This window comes from Dermacentor variabilis, chromosome 5 (genome assembly GCF_050947875.1).
Source record: "Dermacentor variabilis isolate Ectoservices chromosome 5, ASM5094787v1, whole genome shotgun sequence".
Lineage (NCBI taxonomy): Eukaryota > Metazoa > Arthropoda > Arachnida > Ixodida > Ixodidae > Dermacentor > Dermacentor variabilis.
This window is the reverse complement of record NC_134572.1, coordinates 117014688-117040139: the sequence shown is the minus strand read 5'-3', so window position 1 is coordinate 117040139 and position 25452 is coordinate 117014688. Positions and strand designations below refer to the sequence as shown.

The following is a 25452-nucleotide window of genomic DNA, read 5'->3' as shown; positions in this document are numbered from 1 at the left end:
AAACCTACGATTTAAATCGATGGGACTGCACTAGGGGACGTGCTTGCCTGAGCAGCCAGAGAAATTACTGCGGCAGCCCCTGCCCGTCGTATTATCAAGCTATGCCGGTATTGCTCCCGACTGCGTAACCTCGCCTTCAGATCATTGTACACCATACGATGTGGTAATAGCGAGGAATGGTGGATCATTCTGATTTGGTTGTGTGCTTGAAATTCCACTAATGACAGCGTACATAATATCCCTTCCCTTCTTGCACAATTGAGGATGCAAGAAAAAATATGCGATTTTAGCCCCCTTCCAAACCAAACAGGCTTTGGATGGAGTCAGCTGACGCAAGACAGGGGTAATGGCTGGTGTCCAAATATTCGTCCACGCGACGGCTTCCTCCGAGTAACAGAGAACCATCTCAAAGGCTATGCCTTTGCTGGCTACATGCGCCGGAAGTGATTTCAGAGCCGGAAATACGTCGTAGTCACCATGTTTGAGACACTGCCTATTGCAGATAGCTGGGAGAGCGCCTGCGTCCTGCACTTGGCATAAAACAGGACGACGAGGATGGGCGTGATGAGGATGCTATATAAAATAACACGTTATTTAAACTACACATTTCGGTGCTGAAGTAACTGCTGACAGATTTGACAAAACTATAGGGAAATATTGTAAGCTAAGGAGATATTCACAACTTCAGTGCAAGCACATACCATCATAATCGACACAACTGAAATTAAATAACAAAGGCGTTTACGGCAGACAGTTAAACAAATTGTTTAAACTGCCTCATTGTTTCAACATGCTTGTGCAGATCTGTTTAATATCATAGGCTACGCCACCGGCTAACACTTACTTGAAGATTAACATTGCAACAGAAATTTGCTCTACATAGAAACTACATTTCGATCCGAAGTGTCAGAAGAATAAGTATAAAAATAAAACACATCGGATGTTACTTTCGAAAGTCGGTAATGTTTGTGAGAATTTTAATTCGTGAGTATCCTTGAAACCACGTTCGGAAGGATCTGTTGTGCTTCATAATAAAGACAATCGCTCCACCATGTAGAATTTCTGAAAGTAAAAAACAAGAAGAGAGAAGAAAGAATTGTTGATAAGTGATAAAACTCTTTTGACTAACATCCACTACTAGTGGTTCCTTTGGGATGCTTAAACCGCTTAACGAAACAGTAAACAAACTGCGAAACACCGACGAATGTGTTTGCACATACGCTCTGCAAAGCGACTAGTTGCAAGAAGTAGGCAATTTTAACCTCGACTTCGCGCCAAGTATAAAATACAGAAAAATGGTTGTTGAGCAAACAACACGCTTAATGCGAGCAGGAATGGTATGGCGTTCCTAATGACAAACGTGAGCCACGCGAGCCAAGTTATAGTGTTCGCTGCAGTTTGAGTTGCTGAAAATAGCCCCCCCCCCCCTCCCCGCCTGCCGCTCTGCGATGCGTGCACGCTGTGAATATGTAGAAGCGCAAATGTGTGCCGGCTGTGTCAATGTTTTCTGGAGCGGGAGCTCTCCCTCAAGGAATTCTTTGCGTCATATACAAAATGAGCTACGCACATACAGGGCGAGGTTGCTTCGGCACTGAAGAAAACAGGAGCCACCTTTCGCTGGATCACAGATTACCTTTTCGTGAAACACCTTCAATGACTTCCTGTAGATGGCCCGCTGTAGAAGTGCAATCGCCGAGTCCAGTTGGATGCTTGGGCTCCCATGTGTACTTCCCAAGAGAGTAAACGTCAACGCCCTTTCGTGGTCAGCGAAATTTTGCTAAAATAAATAAAATAAATGATAATACATCGTACTGCACAGTGCTCGAAAAGAGATATACTATACATTCAGACCTGCCAAAACCACATTAGGCTCGAGCTCACGTGGTCTGGTAGGCAGCGTAACCCCAAGCATTTTATTTGACTTTAAACACTTCCAGATCAATGAGATGGGCATCCACTTGCGGACCCGTAAGAAGTGGGTTGCCTTTACCAGCATCCTTGTCAGAGCTGAAACACCTTTCATTTTATCATTCCATTTAGCGTAAGATATTGAGATTTTAACAACTCGCAACTTCACAGTGGGTAAGCAGGGACGCCGTTGCGAAAAAAAAAGAAATATTAGGTAAAACCCTAGGTTTTTACGTGCGAAAACCACGATCTGAATATGAGGCACGTCGTACTGGGGTACTGCAGGATAATCTTCATCACCTGGTGGTCCTTAGCGTGTACTTACATCTGAGTACACGCGCGTTTTTTTTTTCTTTCATTTCGCCCCCATGAAAGCATGACCGTCGTGGCCTGGCTCGAACCCGCGACCTCGCGCTCTGCACTAGAACGCCGCAGCTACTGAGACACTGTGGCAGGTTATCATTAGTTATTGATCACAGGATTTAGACTTCTTGGCGGACAACGTAACACGAAGTGAAACAATGCGGATCAAGCGGAAACAATCACAGCGCTGATATACAATATTAGTTGAATCTCCTGGAACAAAAATACTCTCGGAAGTGTGGGTTCTTCTAGTATTCTTGGAGCTTTCTTTTTTCTTTTCTTTTTTCCTGTGCAGTTTGCTCACCACATAGGCACTACGTCATATCTAGCAGAATACTTACACCCCGATACACACAACCTAAATTTGACGCGACCCCACGATGAGCCTGGAAGGAGGATTATTTTTTGCAGAAGCATTATTGTTATCATACACTTTTAGCTTTTAGTATCATCAGAGCGCTCGTAACAATAAATGAAGGAAGAAAACCGATTAAGAGGTAACAAAATACGCCTATTTAAAAGAAGAAGAAAAATCTTTAAAAAATGACAATGCGCTACTACTATCAAGGTTACGTACAATTAAAATCGATCAACCCAAAATACTCAGAATGACGTTTCAGGAGAATTGCAGCTTTTATAGTGGAAAGCTGCTATTTAACAGCCGGCGCATAATTCTCACTGCGTATTGTAAACAAAGCCCACTTTATATTAAGCAATTCCAACATACCTGAACGTTCTTGGCAGCTTTGACATGAAGCACAGGTAGTTTCGCAACGTATGTCACAGCTTTCTGTGCCGCAAAGATGAAAGATCGCTTCTTGTACACTGCTTTAGAACCGTCCTTCTCTGTAGTACAGGGGTAAAAAGACGGGGGGGGGGGGGGATGCAAGAAACTACATGGACAAGACGAATATGTTTGCCTTATGGATCTTAGACGCAGTACATAAAATGAGATCACATTTTAATCAGATTGGAATGCTCAAATGCTCAAATTTTTCCATGTGTTCTTCAGATATAAAGGGTGTCCCAGCTAACTTTAGCCAGAGTTTAAAAATATGCGAATGCCACGTAGTTGGACAGAGCCAAGGTAATGTTGTTTGGCGTCGTCTGGAGATACTCAAATTATGTTTTTCATTTAGCCTAATTAGATAACTAGTCTTAATTATTCACTCAACTTCTCAAATATTATAATTACATGAAAATGCCTATGAGAAAATTGTAGAGCGACATGAAAAACTCCCGACACAGCTTTCTGTTGCTCAAGAGGTGCTACGTAAAAGTGTTTTTCCGAGCGTGAAAGAAGCCCGCGAATACACGCAAAGTGCCTCGAGCGGGCAGTCGCGCGCCAATTTTGCGTGCATTTCGGGCTTCTTTACTCTGTTCTCTTCTTTTCTCAATATTCTCATTGGCACTTTTCATCTAACTATAATATTCGAGAAGCTGATTTTTTAATTAGGACTAATTATGCAGTTATATAGGCCGAATGCAATAAATAATATGAGTATCTCCAAGCGACGGCAAACAACATTACCTTGATTCTGTACAGCTAAGTGGCATTCGCATATTTTTAAATTCTGGCTGAAGTTAGCTGGGGCACCCTGTATACATGGTTGTCAGATGACTGCTCACACTCGTGCTCCGAGTTGCAAGCACGCGTTGCAGCGTTCGCAACGCTGCTGCTTATTCTCGCAAGCGCAAACTGCTCAACCGGATAAACGTAGATGCGACATACCAAGCGCAAGATAAACGCTGCCTAGTCGAATTTCTCCGCCTTGACAAGTATATAAGCACACTGTTTTTAATTGCGATAGAAATAATACGGATAAATTACAGGCGTCCCGCTTTGCGCTACTGGCACGGCAGTTTTGCGCATGCGCGCTTCAGCGTTTCTGCTGCGCAGCTGTGTGCACACACTGGTCCGAACGGAAGAGACTTCAAGCTTAAAGCCATCTAAAATTCTTTCCACGGAAACTAACAAACGCCTACAGTTTTCTGTCGGTGTCTCATATCGCGAGCCATCGGGGTGGGACGTGTAGCAGCGCCACTGCCTGGGGGGAAAGAGAAAAGCAGAAGGCAGGGAGGTTAACCAGAATAACGTCCGGTTGGCTACCCTACACCGGGGAAGGGGAAAACAGAGATCACAGCGAGAGAGAGGAGGGAAGGAAAGAAGGAGATTGCGGTGAGTTCGCCACTGCCTGCGATTCTCGTCACGTCAAGGCACCGGCGTGATGAGCTGCCAGGGCGCTATCTTGTTGCCCAACCGCTGTTGTTGGGTTTCGTGTTGGCTCGCGCCAACTTGTCGACATCGAGTGTTCTTCAAGGCCGTACGAGGAAGCACAAATGCCACGCTCGCTATCGCTGTCAAGTCTTTACCCGTCGGGCGAAACTGCCAATTTTCGCCCCCCCACCCCCACCGGAAATGGAGTAACTTCAATTAAGTTTGGCAGAAGGAGAAAACCCTCATTTTACTTGGAAGCACGGCGTATTGGAACAAGAAGTCTGAGGAAAATAATGCCAGCGCCTAGTGGCACGTTGCCGAATGCTGCAGGGACACAAGGATAAATAATGTAAAGGCAAATGCAGTTAATGGCCAACCCACCAGTCGCCCCTTCGTTTGTTTCACATGGGATACAGCCGCGGTTACACCTATTGAAGACATTTTGCGAACTAAAAGAACATAATTTCTGTGAAGTGATATCCTGCTACATACGTGTCTTTGCTTCGAATAAAAACGAGTGGATCCGTAGCTTCGTATACTATAGATACGGCGGGAATAAGTACGGCAACGTCGTCAATGTGGATACCCCGCCCCCCCTCCCGCAAAAAAATAAATGATATCAAGTCAGATAGTTGTTTGCTGCGATGTCCTCACACTTCGCGTTGGTCATGACACGCATTTCTTGGCATCGTAGATTAGAGTAGTTACTACAGATAAGAAAAACATCATGGTGCTGCGTTCGATCGAAGGTCCGTTGGAATGAGCTGTCTCTGAATTGGCGTCGTCTGTAACAGCAGCAGTGAAATATGGCGTAGCCGTCCCAGTGGTTTACGTACAGAGCCCACGGTATCGCGCTATTCCAGGCATAAGGACTTTGACGTCAGCCCGCCTCATACGTTTTGCTTCAAGGTATACACGCACACTAGCTGAAACCGCTCAAAGTTTCACGTAAACCTGTTTGCGAAGAGTCTCAATGAACACTTAGCTTCATGGCACGCTGCCGGCTGCTTACGTTACTCCATTCGAATTGACAGCGAAAGCACAAGAACAAACAATTGCAAGAAGATAAATTGGGACAAGGCCACGCTGCTTGATTTACAGGCTTACGGCATCCCATAAGAAAAAGAAAGAAAGAAAGAAAGAAGAAAAGCGAAATGCATCATCGTGTTGCAGAGGCCTACGAAGGTGCGTTTATATTGGGTGTTTCTAGAGAAACTCCCTCACTCCTTTAAGTGCGAGTGCGAGGATGGGGCGCGCTTGTAAGCGTCGAGATAGGGAAATATGGTTTCATTGGTACGGCAGGATTGCAGTGGCTCGAGTTGTTCTAAAGGCATTCCTGCGACTCGAAAACGCCCACTGAATATGTGAATAACACGCCTTGGATCTTCTACGTGGGGGACGAAGCTTTCCTCGAAGTGTTTAGAACAGCATTTTATTTGTTCCAGAGAAACGCGTGTGTCTTCTACTTCGCATCCCATGTAGACGCATTGTGGCTAAAGATGTCTAGTAGGTCAATCTGAGTGTGAAGCTGGTTCTTCCATCTAACGTTGAAAGTGCTTTTTTAACTTCTGCCGTACATAGCCTCTTTTATGTGTTTATTTTGTTGCGTGTTTCTAAGTAGCGTTACAGCTGCGCATCGTTCCAAAGTTGTAAGATGCTATGGCGGTGCTTGGAAACGCTCAGATTATCTCAATGTCTTGACCCGTGCGCAGTTTCTGCGAATTCCTCTATGCATTGAATAATTATGTTTAAAAAAGATTAATCGAATGAATAAAGTTTAATTAATTATTTAATTAATAAATAACTTGACTTATTGATTGATTGCGTGATTGCGTGATTGATTGATTGATTGATTGATTGATTGATTGATTGATTGATTGATTGATTGATTGACTGATTGATTGATTTCGTAACAATAACAGCCGCTTCCGCTTCTGTTACGTCAGCAGGCATGTTCACTAAATTGAAGCGTAGTGGTTTGAGAAGCTTCTCTACCGGATAGGTAGGGCCCTCCTGCTCGACCAAGATTTATTGCAGTTATTTGAAATGAATTTACACGCTTCAAAAATCCAATCGCTGGTAAACCAGGTGTACACTGTTCCATCACAGTTTTTTTTTTACACTGTTCCATCACAGGTGGCGATTGCTTGAAAATCTGTGCTGAGCTCCTCCTTCATTGATGAGGTGTTAAGAAGAAAATATAACTCGGGTCAATTCCTATTTTTATATTCAAACACGCATGAAATGCGGAAATTATCGCATTAGACAACAGCTGAAGCAATATGAACAGCATTAGTTGTATTTAAGAAACAAACTTCTAGCGGCTGCTGAGGCAGAACTTCAGTTTATCGCCTGGTACGTATTTAGGAAGATCAGCGGAAATTGATAAACTTCAAAATTGAAGCATAAAGTTCTGTACCCCCTCCCCTCTAAAGATATAAATAACAATAAATGAAAAGAAACACATCGCATTAAAATTCCGCAAACTGTATTTGTGGTAATCGTGCAAAGCGGACAAATATGTTGTATAGTTCTGTCTGATTTATATTGTCCGAATAAATTCAATTAAAACTGCGTGTTTCTGAGTTTCTGAGTTACGTTCTTGTTAACTTTCTTTTTTTCCTCTGTATTATGAAATAGAAAAATATCCAAATGCCCTAAATCACAATTCTCTGGACAATAAGTTGGTGGATATATCCAGTTTGCCCCATTATATATCACGCCCTTCACAAAATTGGTTCAGAGGATGCCAACCAAAGCAATGTCACTGCTTTGGCATGTGCATAGGAGCACACAACGTAAAGCACAGACTTCCTTTTAACAGATTACGTTACCGTGAGAACATGCCCAAGCAAGGCATGGAAATGGCTAATCCCGACAGGAGAGAACGTGGAGGGATAGACAGGAGTGTGAAAAAAATTGTTGGCATTCCAATTTACGGTACTTGAAAAGTAGTACTGGCACACTATGAAACACTAGCGTGAGGACTGAATAGGGCAGTCTCCGAACTGGTGCCATAGTCTGAGTACTTCTGTTAAATAGATACTGTATTATTACGCTGCTTCAACTGATGACATGCGAAATTCCACATGTGCGGTTGTCAATACACCTCGCTTCATCGAACCAAGGTGACGTGCCTTGGACTTGAATCATAAATAAGGCGCCACTGCAAGATCTAGTGAGACAATTCCTCTCATCGTAGGTTCCTCTCTCCATCTGAGCTCCCGGAAGCAGTTTCTCAATTCAACAGTCCAACTAGCAGGAGGCCAGCCACTGTGATTAGAACAAATTAGATGCGTGCGAAGGCCTGCCGATGGAATTTTACATATCGTATGACCTGCCATTGGAAGTCATGCACTATTGTAATTGATTAATAAGTTCATTAGTGCAGGTTTCACAACCAGCTCACTAACTGTTGCACTTCGCCATAAAACTAACGTCTGTCACTCTCAGCAATGAACTGGAAAAGACGAAGACAGTGTTCCCTGTTATATAATTAAGGTAAGCATATTGAAAATAAAACGAAAGTCAGGTATATTTATCCTAATCTTCGCAAATTATTTATAGATGGATGACAGCATGACGGATCTTCAATAGTGAATAAAAAATTGACAGTCACATTAGCATACGCAAATGAGGGTGAAGGCGAAAGCCTGCGCGCTCAAGAGACATTCATTAACTTACTTGACCTTCTCATTCGAATACGTTACTTTTTATTACTTGTTTTCTCCCACCAAATGTCGTGTGTTCGAGTGCCTTAATGGAGGCTACTTTAATTACCTGCGCCTTAATTAACTCCGCCATAATTAATATCAAAGGTCGTGGGTTCGACTTCCACCAAAGGTTGTGGTTTCGAGTGTCTTAGTCAACTCTATATTAATTAATTGTGCCTTAATTAACCTCATCTGAACACCAAAGGTCGTGAGTTCGACTTCCACATAATTTCAAGGATTCGACACCCGCCGAAGGTCGTGGGTTCGAGTGCCTGAATTAACTCTATCTTAATTGACTCTGCTTTGTTTTTTTTTGCATGATGAGTGGCATCGGAGCTAGCTGTGGAAGATGACCACGAACACGCGAGCAATGGCACGAGCTCATGTCTGCGCGAGGCGAGCTCATGTGACCTTTTGTAGCACATGTCGCCGTTTTTCAGACCATCGGGGGTATGAGCCACTCAAGGCTTTCGCATTCAAAATCTACCTGGAAGGAAAGAAGGAAGGGAGGAAGGAAAAATGGGAGAAGGAAAGGCAGGGAGGCTAACCAGTTTAGCTTAACCGGTTTGCTACCCTACACATGGAAGAGGGATGGGGGCGATGAAAGATGGGGAAGGGGAAGAGAGAGAGAGCACATAGCACAGCACACACACATCGTCCGTTAGAGTCCATCAATCTGGCATGGTACGTGATATCACTGTCACAGCCGCTTGTCCAATCCCGTTTCTTTCAAAAACCGAAATAGTCCCTTCGTCGCCGTCACCTGCGATGTCTTCTGTCGGTGGCATAGGAAAATCGTGTCGAGGGACAATGGTCTAGTGTCAAGGTGCGCTAGAACGGAGGCCAGGGACTGTCGCTGAACATTATATTCAGGAAAGTCGCACAGAATGTGTTCCAGCGTCTCCTCGCAAAGACAAGCATTGCAGAGAGCGTTGTCGGCCATTCCAATGCGAAACGAGTAAGATTTCGTGAAGGTCACCCCTAGCCATAAGCAATAAAGCAGGGTGGCCTCACTTCGGCGGAGTCCAGTTGGCATACAGAGATGCATCAAAGAGGGCAGGTCGTGTTGACGATTGCTCCGGTTGGTCTGACGGCTTGGTGTGCACCATAGAGAGAACGTGATCTCCTGTGCAAGCACTCGAAGTCTGCCGGCTGCGTCGGACCGTGAAAGTGGTATGGCCTCTTCCTGTGTGTCTTCAAGAGCTGTCCGAGCGGCTTTATAGGCGTCTTCATTTCCTATGACGCCGCAGTGACTTGGCGGCCACTGAAACGTCACCTGATGTCCTTTCTTATGGGATGTATGGAGTAGGCATCTAATATCGAGCACGAGCTGTTCGAATGGCCTGCGACGCCGAGCTTATAGCACAGATTGTGGGGCTGCCTTTGAGTCACTGAAAATTGACCATTGTCGAGGTGGTTCCCGATTGACGAAACAAAGTGCAGCGCGAAGAGCAGCTAGTTCCGCAGATGTCGTTGGGTGGTCTGTCCTAAAGCTGATGGTAATACCTCTTGTTGGGACGACCACAGCACCGGACGAACACTGGATGTTTGTGGAACCATCAGTATAAATATGTGCACTGTCCGCGTACCTCTCGTGCACAAGAAGCAGAGACAGTTGTTTCAGCACAGGCGGCGACAGCTCACTTTTTCCCGATTCCTGGTACGGTGAGATGGACTGTGGGGCTGACAAGACACCAAGGGGGTATCGATCGTTTAGATGCAGCGGTGAAGCCCGAGGGAAGTTTGTCGTTGTACTTGACGATAGTTTTAGAGAATGATGCTTGGTGCCTGTCTGAAGGCAGTGTTGCAAGGTGGTGATGGGGGGCACGTGCAAAATCTCTGATGTGCGTTCCCAGGGCTTCCACCGTGATGTGAGTCTGCATTGGATGGTCCCGAGCAATCGCAACAGTTGCCTCTCTTGACGTGCATCTGGGCAAACCAAGGCAAACCCTGAGTGCTTGAGCCTGTGCTGCCTGCAGAACACCAATATTTGTCTTGCAGGTGTTGTTCAGTAGAGGTAGACTATATCTTAAAAAATCGAGAAAGAGAGCTCTGTAGAGTCTCAGCATTGCGTCTACTGACATCCCCCACGTCTTTCCTGTCAAGTATATAAACAACTGGGAGGTTGCTGTTAGGCGCCGTTTCATGTAAGCTACGTGCGGGCTCCAACAGAGGTCTCGGTCGATAATTACGCCAAGAAATCTGTAGGTTCTGACATAGGAAATGGTCCGCCCATTGATTGAGATGACATAAGGCGTCATTGGTTTGCGAGTAAACGCCACTAGGGCGCATTTTTCTGGCGATATGCTGAGACCTTGTTCACACAAGTAGCTCGCTGTCAAAGTAGCCGCTCTCTGAAGCCGTGCACGTATCTGAGGACGTGTGACTGCCGAAGTCCAGAGACAGATGTCGTCTGCGTATACTGAAATTTTGGTGGTAGTTGGCAAGTGTTCAGCAAGCCCAATAAGAGCGAGGTTGAATAGCGTCGGGCTGAGAGCACCGCCTTGAGGAACGCCCTTGCTGGTATAGCGTCGCGTAGTTGGCCCATCGTCAGTTAATACATAGAATGATCTTGCAGATAGGTAACTTGCAATCCATAAAAATACTCGACCACCTAAGCCAACCGTCACAAGAGCGTCGAGAATAGCCTCATGTAATACGTTATCGTATGCCCCTTTCACATCTAGGAATAAAGCTGCAGATAAACGTTTACGAGACCTTTCGTGCTGGACATATGAAACGAGATCAACTACATTGTCGATGGAAGAGCGGTCACGTCGGAAGCCAGCCATGGAACTCGGATAAATCTTGTAGTGTTCAAGGTACCATTCCAGGCGGCCAAGGATCATCCGTTCCATAATCTTTCCTACACAGCTGGCCAACGCTATCGGGCGGTAAGAGGTAAGCTCTAGCGGGGATTTGCCCTGCTTCAAGATTGGCACCAGGCGGCTCACTTTCCATTCGTCAGGAACATTTCCCTCCTGCCATGAGGTGTTGTAGAGACTCAATAGTGCTATCCGTGCGGATTCTCCGAGATAGCACAAGGCTCGGTATGATATACCATCTGGACCCGGAGATGATGAGCGCCTGCAGAGAGCTAGTGCCGCCTCGAGCTCCTCCATTGTAAAAGGAAGGTCCATGCGGCAATCTCGGGAATGGGGGACATCATCTCGGGCTGGAGGATCTGGACGTGTCGCTTGGTCTGCCATTCGCGCACAAAAGTCTTCTGCGACATCGATGTCTTGCCGCCCTTGGAAAAGCGCGAGTGCCTTGAATGGAAAACGTTGTTCCGGAAGGCAACGCAGACCTTGCACCGTTTTCCAAATGTGAGACAGTGGCTTGCGGGGGTCGAATGTGTGGCAAAATGTTGCCCAATGTTCCGACGCTAATCTATCCATTCGACGCTGAATCTTCTTTTGCATGCTCCTGGCTGCCCTAAGGTCATGGATTGATTTTGTACGCCGATATCGACTTTCCGCTCGGCGACGAAGTGCTCGAAGTCACTCTAATTCTATGTCGAATTCGTTTCGCGTGTAAGTGATCGTCAGCATGCGAGTGGCGTTTTGCATCGTATATATAGTTGTTTGCTCTAACCCAGAGGGTAGGCCCTCGCTGCAGACATCTTCCATCTCAGATTTGAAGTTGGCCCATTGAATCGTCCGAATGGTATTCCGTGGGCCAGATCTAGACGACAAGCATTTGATGTTCAGATAGGTGGGATTGTGATCACTCCCATGCGTCTCAATATCTGGAAACCATTTCACACATCTGGCGAGAGAGTTGGAGACGAAAAACAAGGCCGAGGCAGCTGCCGTATGTCACGCCTCGAAGAAAGGTGGGGCTACCATCGTTCAAGAGAGTAAGACCATAGTTGTAGGCGATGCTTGATTTGTGTGTGTACTTTCCCATGCTGGATGGTGTGCATTGAAATCTCCTATGATGACCCATGGGGCGGGACAAACACTCAAGATATCGACTAATCTTTTAGGATCGAAATTGCTGGAAGGCGATATATACACGCCTATGAGAGTGAACAAGAGTTTGTTCTTTTTAACTGTGATGCATATATATTGATTGTTATCGTGGGGCGCAATTGGTTGCAAAACATAGGTGAGTTCAGGACGAACAAAAACGATGATTTTACTGCATGCACCATTTGCTGATGACATGATACATTCGTACCCTGACAGTCTGATTGGTTTCGACAAATTGGGCTCACAAATGACGATGAGTGGAAACATATTGGTGTACACATACTGACGGAAATCTGAAATTCGTGATTTTAGCCCTCTGGCGTTCCACTGGATGACGGACGCTGCCTTGACTTCGTTTCGGAAGGATGGGGTATGGGTAGCCATCTTTCTAGTTGAGGGATTCAAGCACTGGGCTTAAGGCGTCCAGCACTTTAAGTGCGCCTCTAGAAGACGGTGTCCCCATGTCCACCAAAATCGTTCGGATGGCCTCCATGAGCGAACATAGCACCGAGATGACTTGATCTACAAAGATGACTTGATGACTACAAAGAAGGCGCATGCGCCTTCTTTGTAGACGCACGATGGTGCCGACGTCGACGCCGACGCCGGACTACTTCGGCTGCCTCCCTGTGGGCCGAATTGTCTCTGGCCATTTGCTTCAGAACCGCGCGCTCCCTCTTGATTCGGGGACAGTCTTTCGACGAGGCTGCATGAGGGCCGCTACAGTTGGCGCACTTCAGAACTGTGGCACCACAGGTCTGTTCTGCATGAGGTTCAGCGCAACGGGCACACAGTAGCGACTTGGGACACACGCCCTTGACGTGTCCTAGCCTGAAACACTGATGGCATTGAAGCGGCTTCTGGATGAATGGTCGAACCGGATGTCGAAAATGTCGGACTTTAACGTGGGATGGGATACAATCCCCCTTGAATATTACTTTTACGCAGCGCGTATTCCCAAGGCGGCGCACTTGCGTAATGATCGTGCCCTCGTATGTCGGTTTGATGAAGCTAGGTAAGTCATCATTCGGAATGGCAATGTCAATGTCGTAAATCACACCGGCTATGGCTGTGTCGTCGATCGGGATAAAGGGGCGCATTTTGATACCGCCTAGCTCCATGATTATTTGAAATTTTCCAAGCGCACTCGCGTTGTACACGTCTATGGCGAGTATATTTTTGCGTGGATTTATTCTTGTGTCTTTAATTTGATCAGGCACCGCACGTTCCAGAAAAATGAATAGGGCTTGCCTGTTCAGCAACCGTAGGTTGCTTGACGGTTCTTCCGGCGTAAAGATGATGACGTGTGGCTAGCGAGCAGGCCTTGACTTCATAGTCGTAGTACTCGCAGGAGTTGACGGCGCTGTGTTGGCTATGTTTCTCTTCGCCCTCTTACTCCGGACGGGTATGAAGCCGTCGTCGGATGAGTCGTCTTCCAACATAGAGTGCAGCTCGGTGTCCTCGGTGTCGCTGGGGGAGCCAACTCGCTTCCTTGCGGTTGACGGCTGTGATGACTTCTGGCCAGGCGGGCCTCTGGCATTCTCCGCGTCCATGGCCGCAAGACGGGGAGGCGAGCCACCTCGAAAGGCGAAGATTTTAACAAAAATTTACAGAGCAGAGAAACAAGTGTTCTGCCAAGAAGACACTTCGTCGTCGTCTACCTGGAAAAGCTGATGTAGACTATACCGCGAATCGACTGCGAATCTGAACCATGTACGCATTACCATCGGCTGGCGTTCACATGTCCTAACTTCTGCAACGGCTTGAACATCACAGTGTACCTTACGGTTTCCTATGCTAGAATTTTCAGAGTTAAATGTCGTGAAAGAAGTTGCTTGTGACTTATTTCGTATATTTTTTTCCTGTTCGCATAGAGTTTATTAGGCAATTATGTCGGCATCCGAAACAAAACAAAGCCTATGTACGTTTAAAACCGCAAACACAAAAATCCGACAAATCCATGCCCTTCCCATCATTCCCAGGGTGGCTGAACAGTCGCGGCGCCAGGCTTTCCTCTTTCAATAATTTTTGTATGCAACTCTATGAGTTGGAGTAATAATTTGTAGGTGTGCGCGAGCAATCTTCTTTCTAGAAGAAGAAGAATTGAAGTTTAATCGACGATATTTCTAGACCGAGTCGGGGGGATGCAAATGAGAGAAAGGCAGGGAGGTTAACCAGACTTAAAACCTCCGGTTTGCTACCCTGCACTAGGGGAAGGGAAAGGGGAAGTAAAGACGGACAGAAGAGCGTCATCTACGTTTGTGGTAGTGGCGCTCCTCGGTGACGGAGAAGCGGGGAGACTCGATCTCTTTCCTTCTCGTCTTTCCTATCCTGTGTTTGGCTTCTTTCAACCGACTTTGTTTATATTCTTTGACCTCAGTGCTGGTTTAGGCATAAGCTGTTAAGCGTGGCGTCAGACAAGCACTTGCGCGAGCGCTCCAGAGGCCAGGCACAGAATTGTCCAACCGCCTGAAGCATCGGCCGAGTGGATGAGAGGTAGAATCTTCGATTCGCAATCTGTGGTTCAAGTATTAGAGCGCTGGCAGCTAGGTCACCACGATTTTGTTTCTTTATAAAGTTTTGGGAAAGCGCCGTGGAATTCCAGTGATGGACACCGGTGGACTTCGAAACTAGGGGAGTGAGCCTACAGCAGCTGCAAAATGTGGCGTTGCGAAAAGTCTGACTCCGTGCGACGTCACAACTTCAAGATGGCAATGTCGACGTACCTTCTAACGTAAGAACCAACTTTCTCACAGACGAGCTCTCTTGGTAACAGGGCGAAATGTCAAACCCCTGAAGTTCGACCAGCTCAGAAGCTTCCTTGTTGATGTCAAAGAATTGAAATGAGAGCTTTTCTCCTCGTGCTAAGCCATATAATGGCGCCGGGGGCAGCTGTAATAAACAAATAAAGTTTATGACGCACTTTAAACACCCCAAGACTTCTCGCAATAAAGCGAGACAGAAGGAACCATCTGTAAAAAGATAATTCTTTCGGCGCTGGGCAGAAGGTTCGAAGTAACGAAGTTACGGTTCGACGGTTATTGTAATTTTGTTCCGGTGAGAACGCCCTACTAACACGTTTCTTTTCATCCGAAGCCGAAAGAACGAAACTTGACTTGCAGTCATTGTCTACCAGCTCGCATTAATCTATTATCTTTCTTTCTTTCTTTCTTTCTTTTTTTCTTTCTTTCTTTCTTTCTTTCTTTCTTTCTTTCTTTCTTTCTGTCTTTCTTTCTGTCTGTCTGTCTTTCTTTCTTTCTTTCTTGCTTGCTTAATTTTTCTTTTTTGAAGCATGAGAAGGAAGTTGGTCTCCATGGCTGTTGTCAATATATACTGCGTAATAGATGCGCATAGGAAAAATACGTTAAAATTACCGTTGTTTAGAAGATAGACCGTTACCTAGATAGACCGCGAAACAGGTCCTACGTACAATGAAACGAAATGCAGCAGTAGCAGATTTCTAAACATGATCCATTGATCTCATATCTGATTTTCTAACTTTTTTCGTTTATTAAGGTAAAGAAATGCATTCTCTTAATTTGCCGTAATTCATGTTATCTAATCACCAGTAGAAATAACCAGGAAATTTATGTGATGCTTACATTTTTAATTTTGGCTATTGCTCTCTTTTTTTTTTATAATTGCCAATGTAAATTCGTCTCATAATTGCAAAGCTGCTGCCCTAGGAGCGTTCTGTTAGTAGATACCATGCAGTAAGGCTCAGAACAGTTAAGAAAACCTTGCAGCAAGATGGACAAATGGGCTCGTTAGATGACATCAATCTTCAGAACTTTTTAAAACACAACGAAAACATGAAAGACAGAGGAACTGCAGGACAGAGCGGTTGTCCTTTAATTATTCTGTATGTCAATTTTTCGTTGAACTTTAAGTAGTCCACAAGACAATCTTGCAAGAAGAAACAAGTGTGTTGCCTATAATATTTAAGGCTTCGAGTGCACTAGCGCATAAAATGGAAACACTCGTAGAATGCAGTGCAAAACGTTACACCGCAATTATTAACGCGCCCCACTACAAGGCAGGACCTACCTCCAATACGTGTACATCCAAGCTTACAATATGGGACGAAGTAGCTTCAGAAGACGGTGAAAAGTAAGACTGAAATGAAAGTAGAAAAGAAAAATAACATAGGCAGGTCTAAGGCAGCAAGACGAAACAACAATTCAAGTAATTATTACAGATTTTAGAAGCGTTACCGCGCACATGGTTTGTGTTCGCTATTATAGACTATCTAAAAAAATGGGACATTATTGTTTTCGCCGAGGCGACAAGAGGCGGCTTGAAATGTGACTTCGATCAAGGCAAGCAATTTTGTCAAAAAAAGAAGAGAAGGAAATTGAAGAGTCAAAGCAGCTCGGCGCACTTCCATCGTAGAGAGTAGATTTTAATGGAGAGAAAGGAGGAGAGGTCGACCTGGAGAGCGTGTCTCTAGCCTGCTACTCCTCACTGGGGAAAGAGGAAGTGGGAAAGAGTTTTCACCTTGTCTACGAAGCACCACTCCCACAGCGTCTTCGCACCGTTCGAAGGCCAGTCAACACGGACGATATCCCAGACGTGACACGGAATCCCACCTTTGACAGCCTGCAAAGGAAGTTGCAACTACAGGCAGGTCGAGGCAGTCGAGGACGGCAGAAAACTGGGAGGCGTGATGAAATAAGGATATGCGCAGGATGGAATCACTTGGCGCAGGGCAGGGGTAATTGGAGATCGCAGCGAGAGGCCTTCGTCCTACAGTGGACATAAAATAGGCTGACGATGATTGTGATTTGTTTCGACAATGAGGCTGGAAGATTTTATTTAAAGATATTTTTGAATAGCGTGGAACACACAGTGTAGTTCGGCATCTTTAGGTGGACTACCTGAAGAGGCTACCATTATTTTCTCGATGAAAACGCAAGGTCCAGGTAGCTATGCAAAGAAATTCACTAGTTGCCTTTCTTTATTGTTTACTTCAGGACACGCGTTGCAATTGCTAAATTTAGGGCGTGCAGAGAAACGCTCATATCTGCTCAGCAGAAGGACTGGCACCAGCGACGAGATATCCACCTTAATATGCTACGACATGAACTGTAGTTTCAGTCAGGTTCCTAAAGCCAATAGTCCAGTAGTTTAGAGGGTCGTAACTGGAACGCCATAGCACCGTTAGCAGATCTTGGGCAAGTATGTCTAGAAAGTGGTGCTTAATTTAGAAGTTTTCCTATACAGAGATGACCTTTATAATGTTCGATCACAAATTTGCAATTTCAACATGTGGCCTACAGCGAATAATTGAAACGGTATTAAAGAAATATCTTAGCTGGGCCCTGGTGCGAATTAGTTGGTTCGCGATATTGAAGCAAGCTTTGACCAGCGTCTAGGAAACAATACGAAAGACGAGGAACACGTCTAGGCTCGTCTGCGTCCATCGCGTTCCTCGTCTTTCGTTTCGTTTCTATGCGCTGGTCAAAGTTTGCTTCAATAAATATTTTATATTGGCCAGCTGCACATACCGACTGATAGCAGAAATCTACCTAAAGATGTGGAACATGGCTATCACAGGCAATAAAAAAAAAGAGGATCTCTTCAACCCTAAAATTTTTAGGGTTGATCTCTTCAAAGAGGATCTCTTCAACCCTAAGTTTTTTAGCATATAGTTATGGTGGCTTTCATGGCGCGAAATTACCCTTAGTGCCGTAGCCGTAAGTCGCTTATTTATTTGATTCTTAGCTTCTCAAAATCAAAATCAGTCCATGAAATTAATATGCACATGTACGGACTTACGATTTTCTTGTAGGCAACGGTCGCAGAACTGTTCCCCACAAAAAATGTTTTAGGTGAAAGGTTTTCCATGAATCGAGGAAGTATAATCATCTGCTTGTCGAAAGCGACATCAGTGATGTTTCCCGCAGAACACACTCCTAAGCGCGGGACGTGGTAGGCCATGCCTTCCTTCCCAGAAAAAATTACGGTGTTTTCGATCGACGAAGTGCTGTTCCAAGGCTTGTAGTCCAATCTGTGCAAGTTCCGATTAACGTCTATAAAACCCTGCAAAAGAAACAAATTACTGTTTATGGAGTCGAACAGTCATATAACGTCTCCAGGCGCCATGTGCACAATTGTTCGCACCAGCATGTCACATCAAAAAGGAAAAGCCGTGCCGAAAAAAAAAATTCCGAGGACACCTGAGCCCTTCTTGCGAGTTGGGAATGCGAAAGCTTCAATGTCCGATTGAACGCCGCTGAGCGGTCCTTTGAGTTATGATGCGTTTTGGAGTCATAACTTTTGAGTTTGGCGCGTTTAGAATTGACCTTACTGAGACGCAGTTAGAACGCAGCCGAGAGCCATCCTGCACAAGGAACGCGCGGATACCACAGGCTTCCGAGAGCGAGAGCAATGGTGACGTGGCGTCGCGACGATGCCCTCTCCCCTGACGCAACACCTGGCGCGCTATCGCGACAGAAGGTGTTCCCTTTCGCCCGCTCTACTCCGTCGAGGCGCGCTCGCGACGCGGCGTCGCAGCCAATGGTACTTTAATTGCCATTTCGCTGCTATAGACTACAGACGCCGGCTCTGTTGCTCAATGGGCCATTTGCCGCTTTCGCATCAAAAATGACATTTAAAACGTGTCGCATCATCATCATAGGAATGATGCCGAGGGAGGTCCCAGTTTTCAAACCGTGACTTTACACTACTCAATTTTTTCAGCACCACATGTGTAGATTTTCTGGGCAATATTTGCAGGTATTGTATGTTTGCACGCAACTTTAAACGGAAACCTTCTTTGTCTCTTCTCTGCATTTCTGGGTGCTGGCTGCTGCTGCCTCATCGATTGTGCAACAACTTGCAATGGGCAATTCGGCATGTTAACCTTCTTGTCCAATCCTCCAGAACGAGTGTATGCCCGAATAGACAAGCAGAACTAGAGGAAAAAAAAGCGAAGAAGTAGGAAACCGGAACTTGAAGAAGTAGGATACACGGAAACGAAGCAGTTGGCACCAGAAGCAGCCGAGCACGGAGAAAGAAGCTCAGCGAACAAAAGGGGTCAATATCCCAAAGTGTTTATGAGCAAATAGCATAGGACAAACAAACAAACAAAAAAGGAAGCACACAATCAGACAAACAGACAGACAGGCGGGGCCAGAACGTCGATTAAGCCAGGAGCGTTGAGCTATACAGAAACAAAGAAGCGAAGGACATTTAAGCAAATAAACTACTGATTCCACGTATGCGTGGGATCCGCCAATTCTTTGCAGTTGAGGTTATCTTCAAGGGTATGTTCAAACTGCGGTGACCTTCAAACTAGTGTGCGTGGTTGTTTCGGCATACAGCCGATTACCGTTGCGCGTGCCCAGTTGGACGGAAGCTCTTGCAGAGAATCAAGCTGTCACGGAAAGCGCCGCTCGCCACGTGAGCCGTAAGTCCCACTGTTCCGCAGTAGGCGCATGAATAAGTAATTAACAGGACATTTTCAATCCGCGTAACGGTTTGATCTAGAAGAATGTATTCAACATGTAGAATGCATATAGAACTTCTGTGTCAAAAAATAGTAGACAGTTTCCTTCAACGACAGCTACCAGCAACTTTTCAGCGGTTTCGATAATGCGCAAGTGACTATAATTTTTTTCTTGGTGTATTGCGTCTGAGATATCAAAATTCGGAGTCGTAAACTATGTTGTAAACTTAATGTCGTTTTTCCATCAGTGGACCACATTACACCACGGTTGTTGCAGATAAGGAGGAATTGTCTCCAGAAACTTGTTGAGTAATTTGAGCACGCTGAACAACAATTAAATTGACTGCTGGAAACCGCTCGCAAAACGTTGTCTGCACGTTTCTTGCAAAAAAAAAAAACTAAATTATGCTTACGTTTATGATGTGAAGATGCTTCGAGGTCGAACTCGTGACCCTGGCGCTGTAGCTGAACACTCGCATGTTGTAATACACGGGATGCGAAAGGCCGCTCTTCCTGTTGGCCTCGCATCGCACTCCGTCGGGGATCTAAAAGAAAAGCACCACGCGAAACGTTAGAGTTCAGCGTGCTAGTTCAATGCAGAATGCTGCTGATTATCGACTTAAGCACAAACACAGTGACAGAGAGCCGAGGAAATTCGCACTACCAACTACTTGAACCTCCTATACGCGCCAATGTCTCGGAAGCACTAAAGTGGCTACGACTTTAGGCTTCATATTTCCGCCCTCGGCACAATCTTAAGAGAAAGCTTTAGCTCGCGGTCAACTCTGTCTTGTCTGTTCAAATACACGCAAAACAAAAAAGTGCTCTTCTTCGACGACCGTTCCATAGATTCGAATTAAATGTGTTACATTTAAGAGCACAAGCTACATTCTACAAATCGAAAGCGTAACATCAATTTGGGGCCCCGAAATCTACATACAAAGATTGCCGAAGATTCTAAAGAGGAAAAAATACTGAAGCTCCAAATATACAAATCCGTAACTCCGCGCAAAAAAAAAAAGAAATATTGAAGTTTTCTAAGCTGCATCTGTCGGACCATCTAAAGCGATCAAGTGCAATATACCAGCTTATATAGGCGATATAAGGAATGTATAAGCTTACGTGACATTGCTACAATGCTTACAATGGTTTTACCAAACCGCTACCCACAAATTAGTGGTAAATTTCAGAGCCATGTGAACATTCGATGTGCATGTACGTTTTATATACATTGTACATTGTTTTATGTACATTCGATGTACATTCGATGTCTCAGTAGGTGCACAGTTTACAAAAATTTTTGCATCTGTCTTTAGTGCTAGGTTAGAGAATTATAAGCTTCGTTTCGCAATTTTATTTTATTTTGCAATTTAATAAGAAGTTTTGTAATAAATTTGATGGCCTAATAAAAGATCTTCACCTATAAAATATCTGCATCTATACAAAGTTCTTCTAAACCCTATAGTCGGTAGGTGTTAACCATTAAATGCAACAAACCACGTCAGTTTGGTGCTGTAGACGCCGAGAAAAGCAATTTCTCAGGTCTCACGTAGTACTTAAGTAGTAGCTCCTGAAGTAAAACTTCCTTTTAGTGCGCTGCTCTTCAAGGATAACAAACGAATTTCCATGTAAGCTGATTTGCTCCCTCACGGGTGCTTTCGGTTTAACAACTCCTAAAGTATGCCGACTGCTTACGAGTATAGTGGCGTATGCAGAACAAATTAGAATGCGCTATCGTTTCTGCTACTTATTTCGCTTTTTTTAAAATAAATACTGATTAGCGGAAGCAAAAAATGTTTTCGTGTGCTAGAGAAGTATTTTGCCCAAAGCCTGATACGCGATCGCGCCTCCCTACAAGGCTTCGTCCGAACGCTTTCTCACTTCGGGCCATACAGTGTCAACATGTTGGTCTTAAGCCACACGTAAGCTTGCCTAATCGCGCAAGCTAGTATGTACGCGCCTTGCGTCTGCCGGCCCTCGCGGTGAATGGCGATTTCCATCTGCAAGAGGCGCGAGTCAGCGCGCGCCCACTGCTGGTATGGTGGCCAGACGCCCTGGCACACATCACTTCGTACTGAACTACTGCACTTCGAAGGGCGCAGTTTCTATTCCGCTACTATCCATCGGTCGAGCTGGTGCAGGGCTAAAGCCGCTCCCAACCACGTAGCACGGCCAGCGGGGAACACGAGCGCAAGCGCGTACCCTAGCCACGCATATACAGCGCATCTTAACAAACATTTGGCCGTACGCACGACGTGGCTCCAGGTACGTGGAGACGTGAGCCAGGCCGAGCGACCGTGTCTGCCTGAAACGAATCTCCGCGCTGACGCCTCGCTTTGACGCGCACGAGCTGTCGCGCGGCATCTGCGCATGCGGAGACGCGCTGACGCGAGCGGGCGCGTGCCGGCGAGGGTGCGTGTACGTGCAAACATTAAGCAAGCGCACTGGACTCTTCTTTTCTTTCTTTTTTTTTTACATAAAGCTATATACGGCTAGGATCACGGGAATCTTTCGCGTCCGTCGACAGAAAACTATCACCATCGATTGTTCATAGCCCCGTATAAGGCAGAGGCTACAGGTACTCAGCAAAGTGAACCGAGCAGTGCTTACATTCTATCGAATCACGCGTACAATATACAGAACAGCATGTCGAAAAATTTGGAGGACGCTTAAGCTTCGCCTTTAAGAGTGGAACGCGATAGCATTCAATGATCCCCGAGAGCTTCTCACGCTTCCCGGCAACTGCAGCGTATGTAACCGTAATGGCGGCGAACGCTACGTACGAAGGCGGGCTTTGTGGTTCTTTACTTTTTTTGATGGTGTGCAAGGAACCGAGGGGGCACCGCTGCTCCTACTAAGACAGTCCTCAAACGGCAGCTGGAAAACGCTATCGCGTTAAAATGGGTTGTGTTTGAGTTTCCGCGTAACAGAATTATGTTCTCGATCTTGCATATTCAAATTAAAGTCCGACGCTATCATGTCTGTAGGCTGTGTGTAAGTCGTACCTTATGTTTTTTCTATGTATTTTACCTTGAGAAAATCATTTAGTTCAGTAACTTCCTTGCGCCACATGGAGGAGGAGGAGAAACATTTATTTTTAAAAAAAGGAAAGGACAAGCAGGTGTCTTTCTGCTTGTGCGGGAGGCGCCCCTATTCCAGGTCTCGTGCGGCTCTTGCTGTCTCCCGGGCCCGCCGCACCAGTTCCTGCTGGTTACGAGGGTCCGGACTAGTCAGCACGGCCTCCCATTGCTCGGGTGTGGGGTTGGGTATTTGCGGGGCGGCCTTCACATTGGGGCACGCCCATGTGGTGTGATATAGGGAGGCGTAATCGTTACAAAGGGGACATTTGTATGAATATAGTGTAAGGTGTATTGCGTGTAGTCTGCTTAAATGGGGGTATGTATTGGTTTGTAGTTGTCGCCATGTTACAGCGTCTTCACGTGAGAGGGTCTTGTTTGGAAGTGGGTATTGTCGGCTGTTCAATAGGTGGTGTTGTAGTATGGCGTTGTATTGTAAAGGTACGGGCTCCATAGATGCGGCCGTATCCCTTTCTTGTGGCGCCAGGGAGGCATGAGCTCGGGCTACAGCGCGCGCACGCTGATTTCAAGGGAGGGACTCGTGTCCTGGAGCCCATACTATTTCAACGTCCGGGAATCGGGAGACTTGTGAGGGCCTGCGCGGTTGGTTATGCGTGGTTCGAAATTGTTTTTGCCGGAGCGATGTCTGACGCTGGACGCTGACGCTTTGTACAATGCTCCGTATATACTTTGTAGATGTTATCGTCCTGGTGGAATTGTCCCTTCATTGTGACTCAGTGTTTGTATCGTCTTTTGTTGAAATGAACTTTTTTCTAAACATAGGATTGTCTGTGACACGGGGCCCCTAATGCTCTCGAATTAACATTATCACCATCAATGGCTCATCCTCGTAAGCAATGGCTCATATCATCGTAAGCAAGCACAATATGCAATGACCCATACCCCTGTAAGGCAGAGGCTACAAGCGTTCAGCAAAGTTAACCCTGTTATGTCCAAAGATAGTTCCACATGAAGGAAAATTGGAACAAACTGATGGCACTTATTTCTGGCCAAGGAGAGTACATTAGTAGAAAAAAAAACAAGAAATGTTTCTTCAGGTACAACTTATTACGGTACTAATTAATTAGCAAATGGTTTGTTACGCTGGCCGCAGCTGAAACTTCACTCGAGCTTATTAAAAACGAAATTATGGGCTTTGGATTATATTTCCCGCACTTCGATCAGCATTTTGAATCATCAAACTCAGCGTAGCATATATGATGCATTGGGCATTACAGGTTTAAGCGAACAGTGCATGCATTCTTTCGAATAGGATATACAACATACAGAACAGAACACGTTTCTTTAATGACGAAGTTCATAACAAGCATCCGCCGTGGTTGCTTACTGACTATGGTGTTGGGCTGCTCAGCACGAGGTCGCGGGACCGAATCCCGGCCACGGCGGCGGCATTTCAATGGGGCCAAAAATGCGAAAACACCCGTGTACGTTACGTGTACGTTGTTTAGGTGCACGTTAAAAAACCCCAGGTGGTTCAAATTTCCGGAGTCCCCCACTGCGGCCTGCCTCATAATCAGATCGTTCTTTCGGCACGTCAAACCCTATAATCTATTTTTTTTCCCAGAACAAGCATCCGTACCACATAATTTATGATAAGGCACTCGGGATAGCAATGCGAAGGACGTCGTGCTTCCCGCCTACGTTTCCCTGTAAAGATTGCCGTTGCGCAGGTTGCCGTGGCAACGCCAGCTTGCTACGAGCGGTGTGACGTCCCTAGCTTTTCATATACAGAGTGTTTCAGCGAACACTTTCAAAAATCTTTAAAACTTTCCTGTAGCAGATATCACAATTGTAGATCATGAGATTGTCTACTCGAAACGGCGGAGAATACTTGCACGACAAACTGAGATCCAAAGTCGACTAATTAATAGCAATTCGCAAATTAATTTTCTAACCAATTACATTAGGGCCCATATTGCAAATAAATTCTTGCCGTAGCTTTCGCAAAGGGGATCCACTTGGAACGAATTTTCAAGATGAAACCCTTTTCGAGATATAAATTCCCGAACTTTGCGGGGAAATGCATTTAATTTGCATCCAGTTGATTTTTTTAACAAAGCGTCGTTTCATGCACTGAAGCACACAGGCAACTGGAACGACAATGCATTTCTCCGCAAAGTTCGGGAATTTATATCTCGAAACTGATGTCGTACTCAGAATTCGTCCCAAGTGAATCCGCCTTGCGAAGTCCACTGCTAGAATTTGTGAATTGAAATACGGGTCATAAGATAATTAGCTAAAAGTTAATTAGTGAACTCATGTTTATTAGTCGAATTTTGCATTTCAATTTTTTCTGCAAGTAATGTCCGCCGCTTCGAGTAGACCGCCTCATAAACGAGAATTGAGCTATCTGCCACAGGCAAGCTTTAAAAAAAATTTGAAAGTGTTCTCTGAAACACCTTGTCTAATATAACTAGTCTAGCAACTGATTTCGATGTTGCTGCAGACCGCTATGGACGGCGTGCTCTCAATATTACGATTACTCCCGTTGCTACTACTGCTCTAAAATAGCGCTACTACCATTACTCTAAAACCATAAAGCTATGCATACCCCCCACCCACACCCCCCAGCAGTTGTACTGGTGGCTGTCAACATCTTCGCTGGACATTCACTTTCGCAGGGCCGGGACGGCGAGTTTCTTTTTCTATGTTCGTGGGAAGCTGTAAATTTTCGTATAGGGGATTAAAGAGGTGCTCCTTCCTTATTTATGGCTGTGCGGGAAAGTGA

General features: G+C 45.5%; 1 protein-coding gene across 1 annotated transcript in view; it reads right to left on the bottom strand.

Moving 5' to 3' along the window:
- Window positions 1-221: 221 nt before the first annotated feature.
- Window positions 222-25452, bottom strand: part of LOC142581947 (uncharacterized) — a 38352-nt gene continuing 13121 nt past the window's right edge. The window contains exons 6-13 of the mRNA XM_075691381.1: window positions 20040-20171; window positions 17955-18218; window positions 16674-16775; window positions 16224-16292; window positions 14903-15068; window positions 2999-3117; window positions 1634-1777; window positions 222-1062 (exon numbers count right to left, since the gene is read on the bottom strand). Coding sequence (XP_075547496.1) covers window positions 1027-1062; window positions 1634-1777; window positions 2999-3117; window positions 14903-15068; window positions 16224-16292; window positions 16674-16775; window positions 17955-18218; window positions 20040-20171 — 1032 coding nt within the window. The 3' untranslated portion in view covers window positions 222-1026. The remainder of the gene's footprint in view (window positions 1063-1633; window positions 1778-2998; window positions 3118-14902; window positions 15069-16223; window positions 16293-16673; window positions 16776-17954; window positions 18219-20039; window positions 20172-25452) is intronic.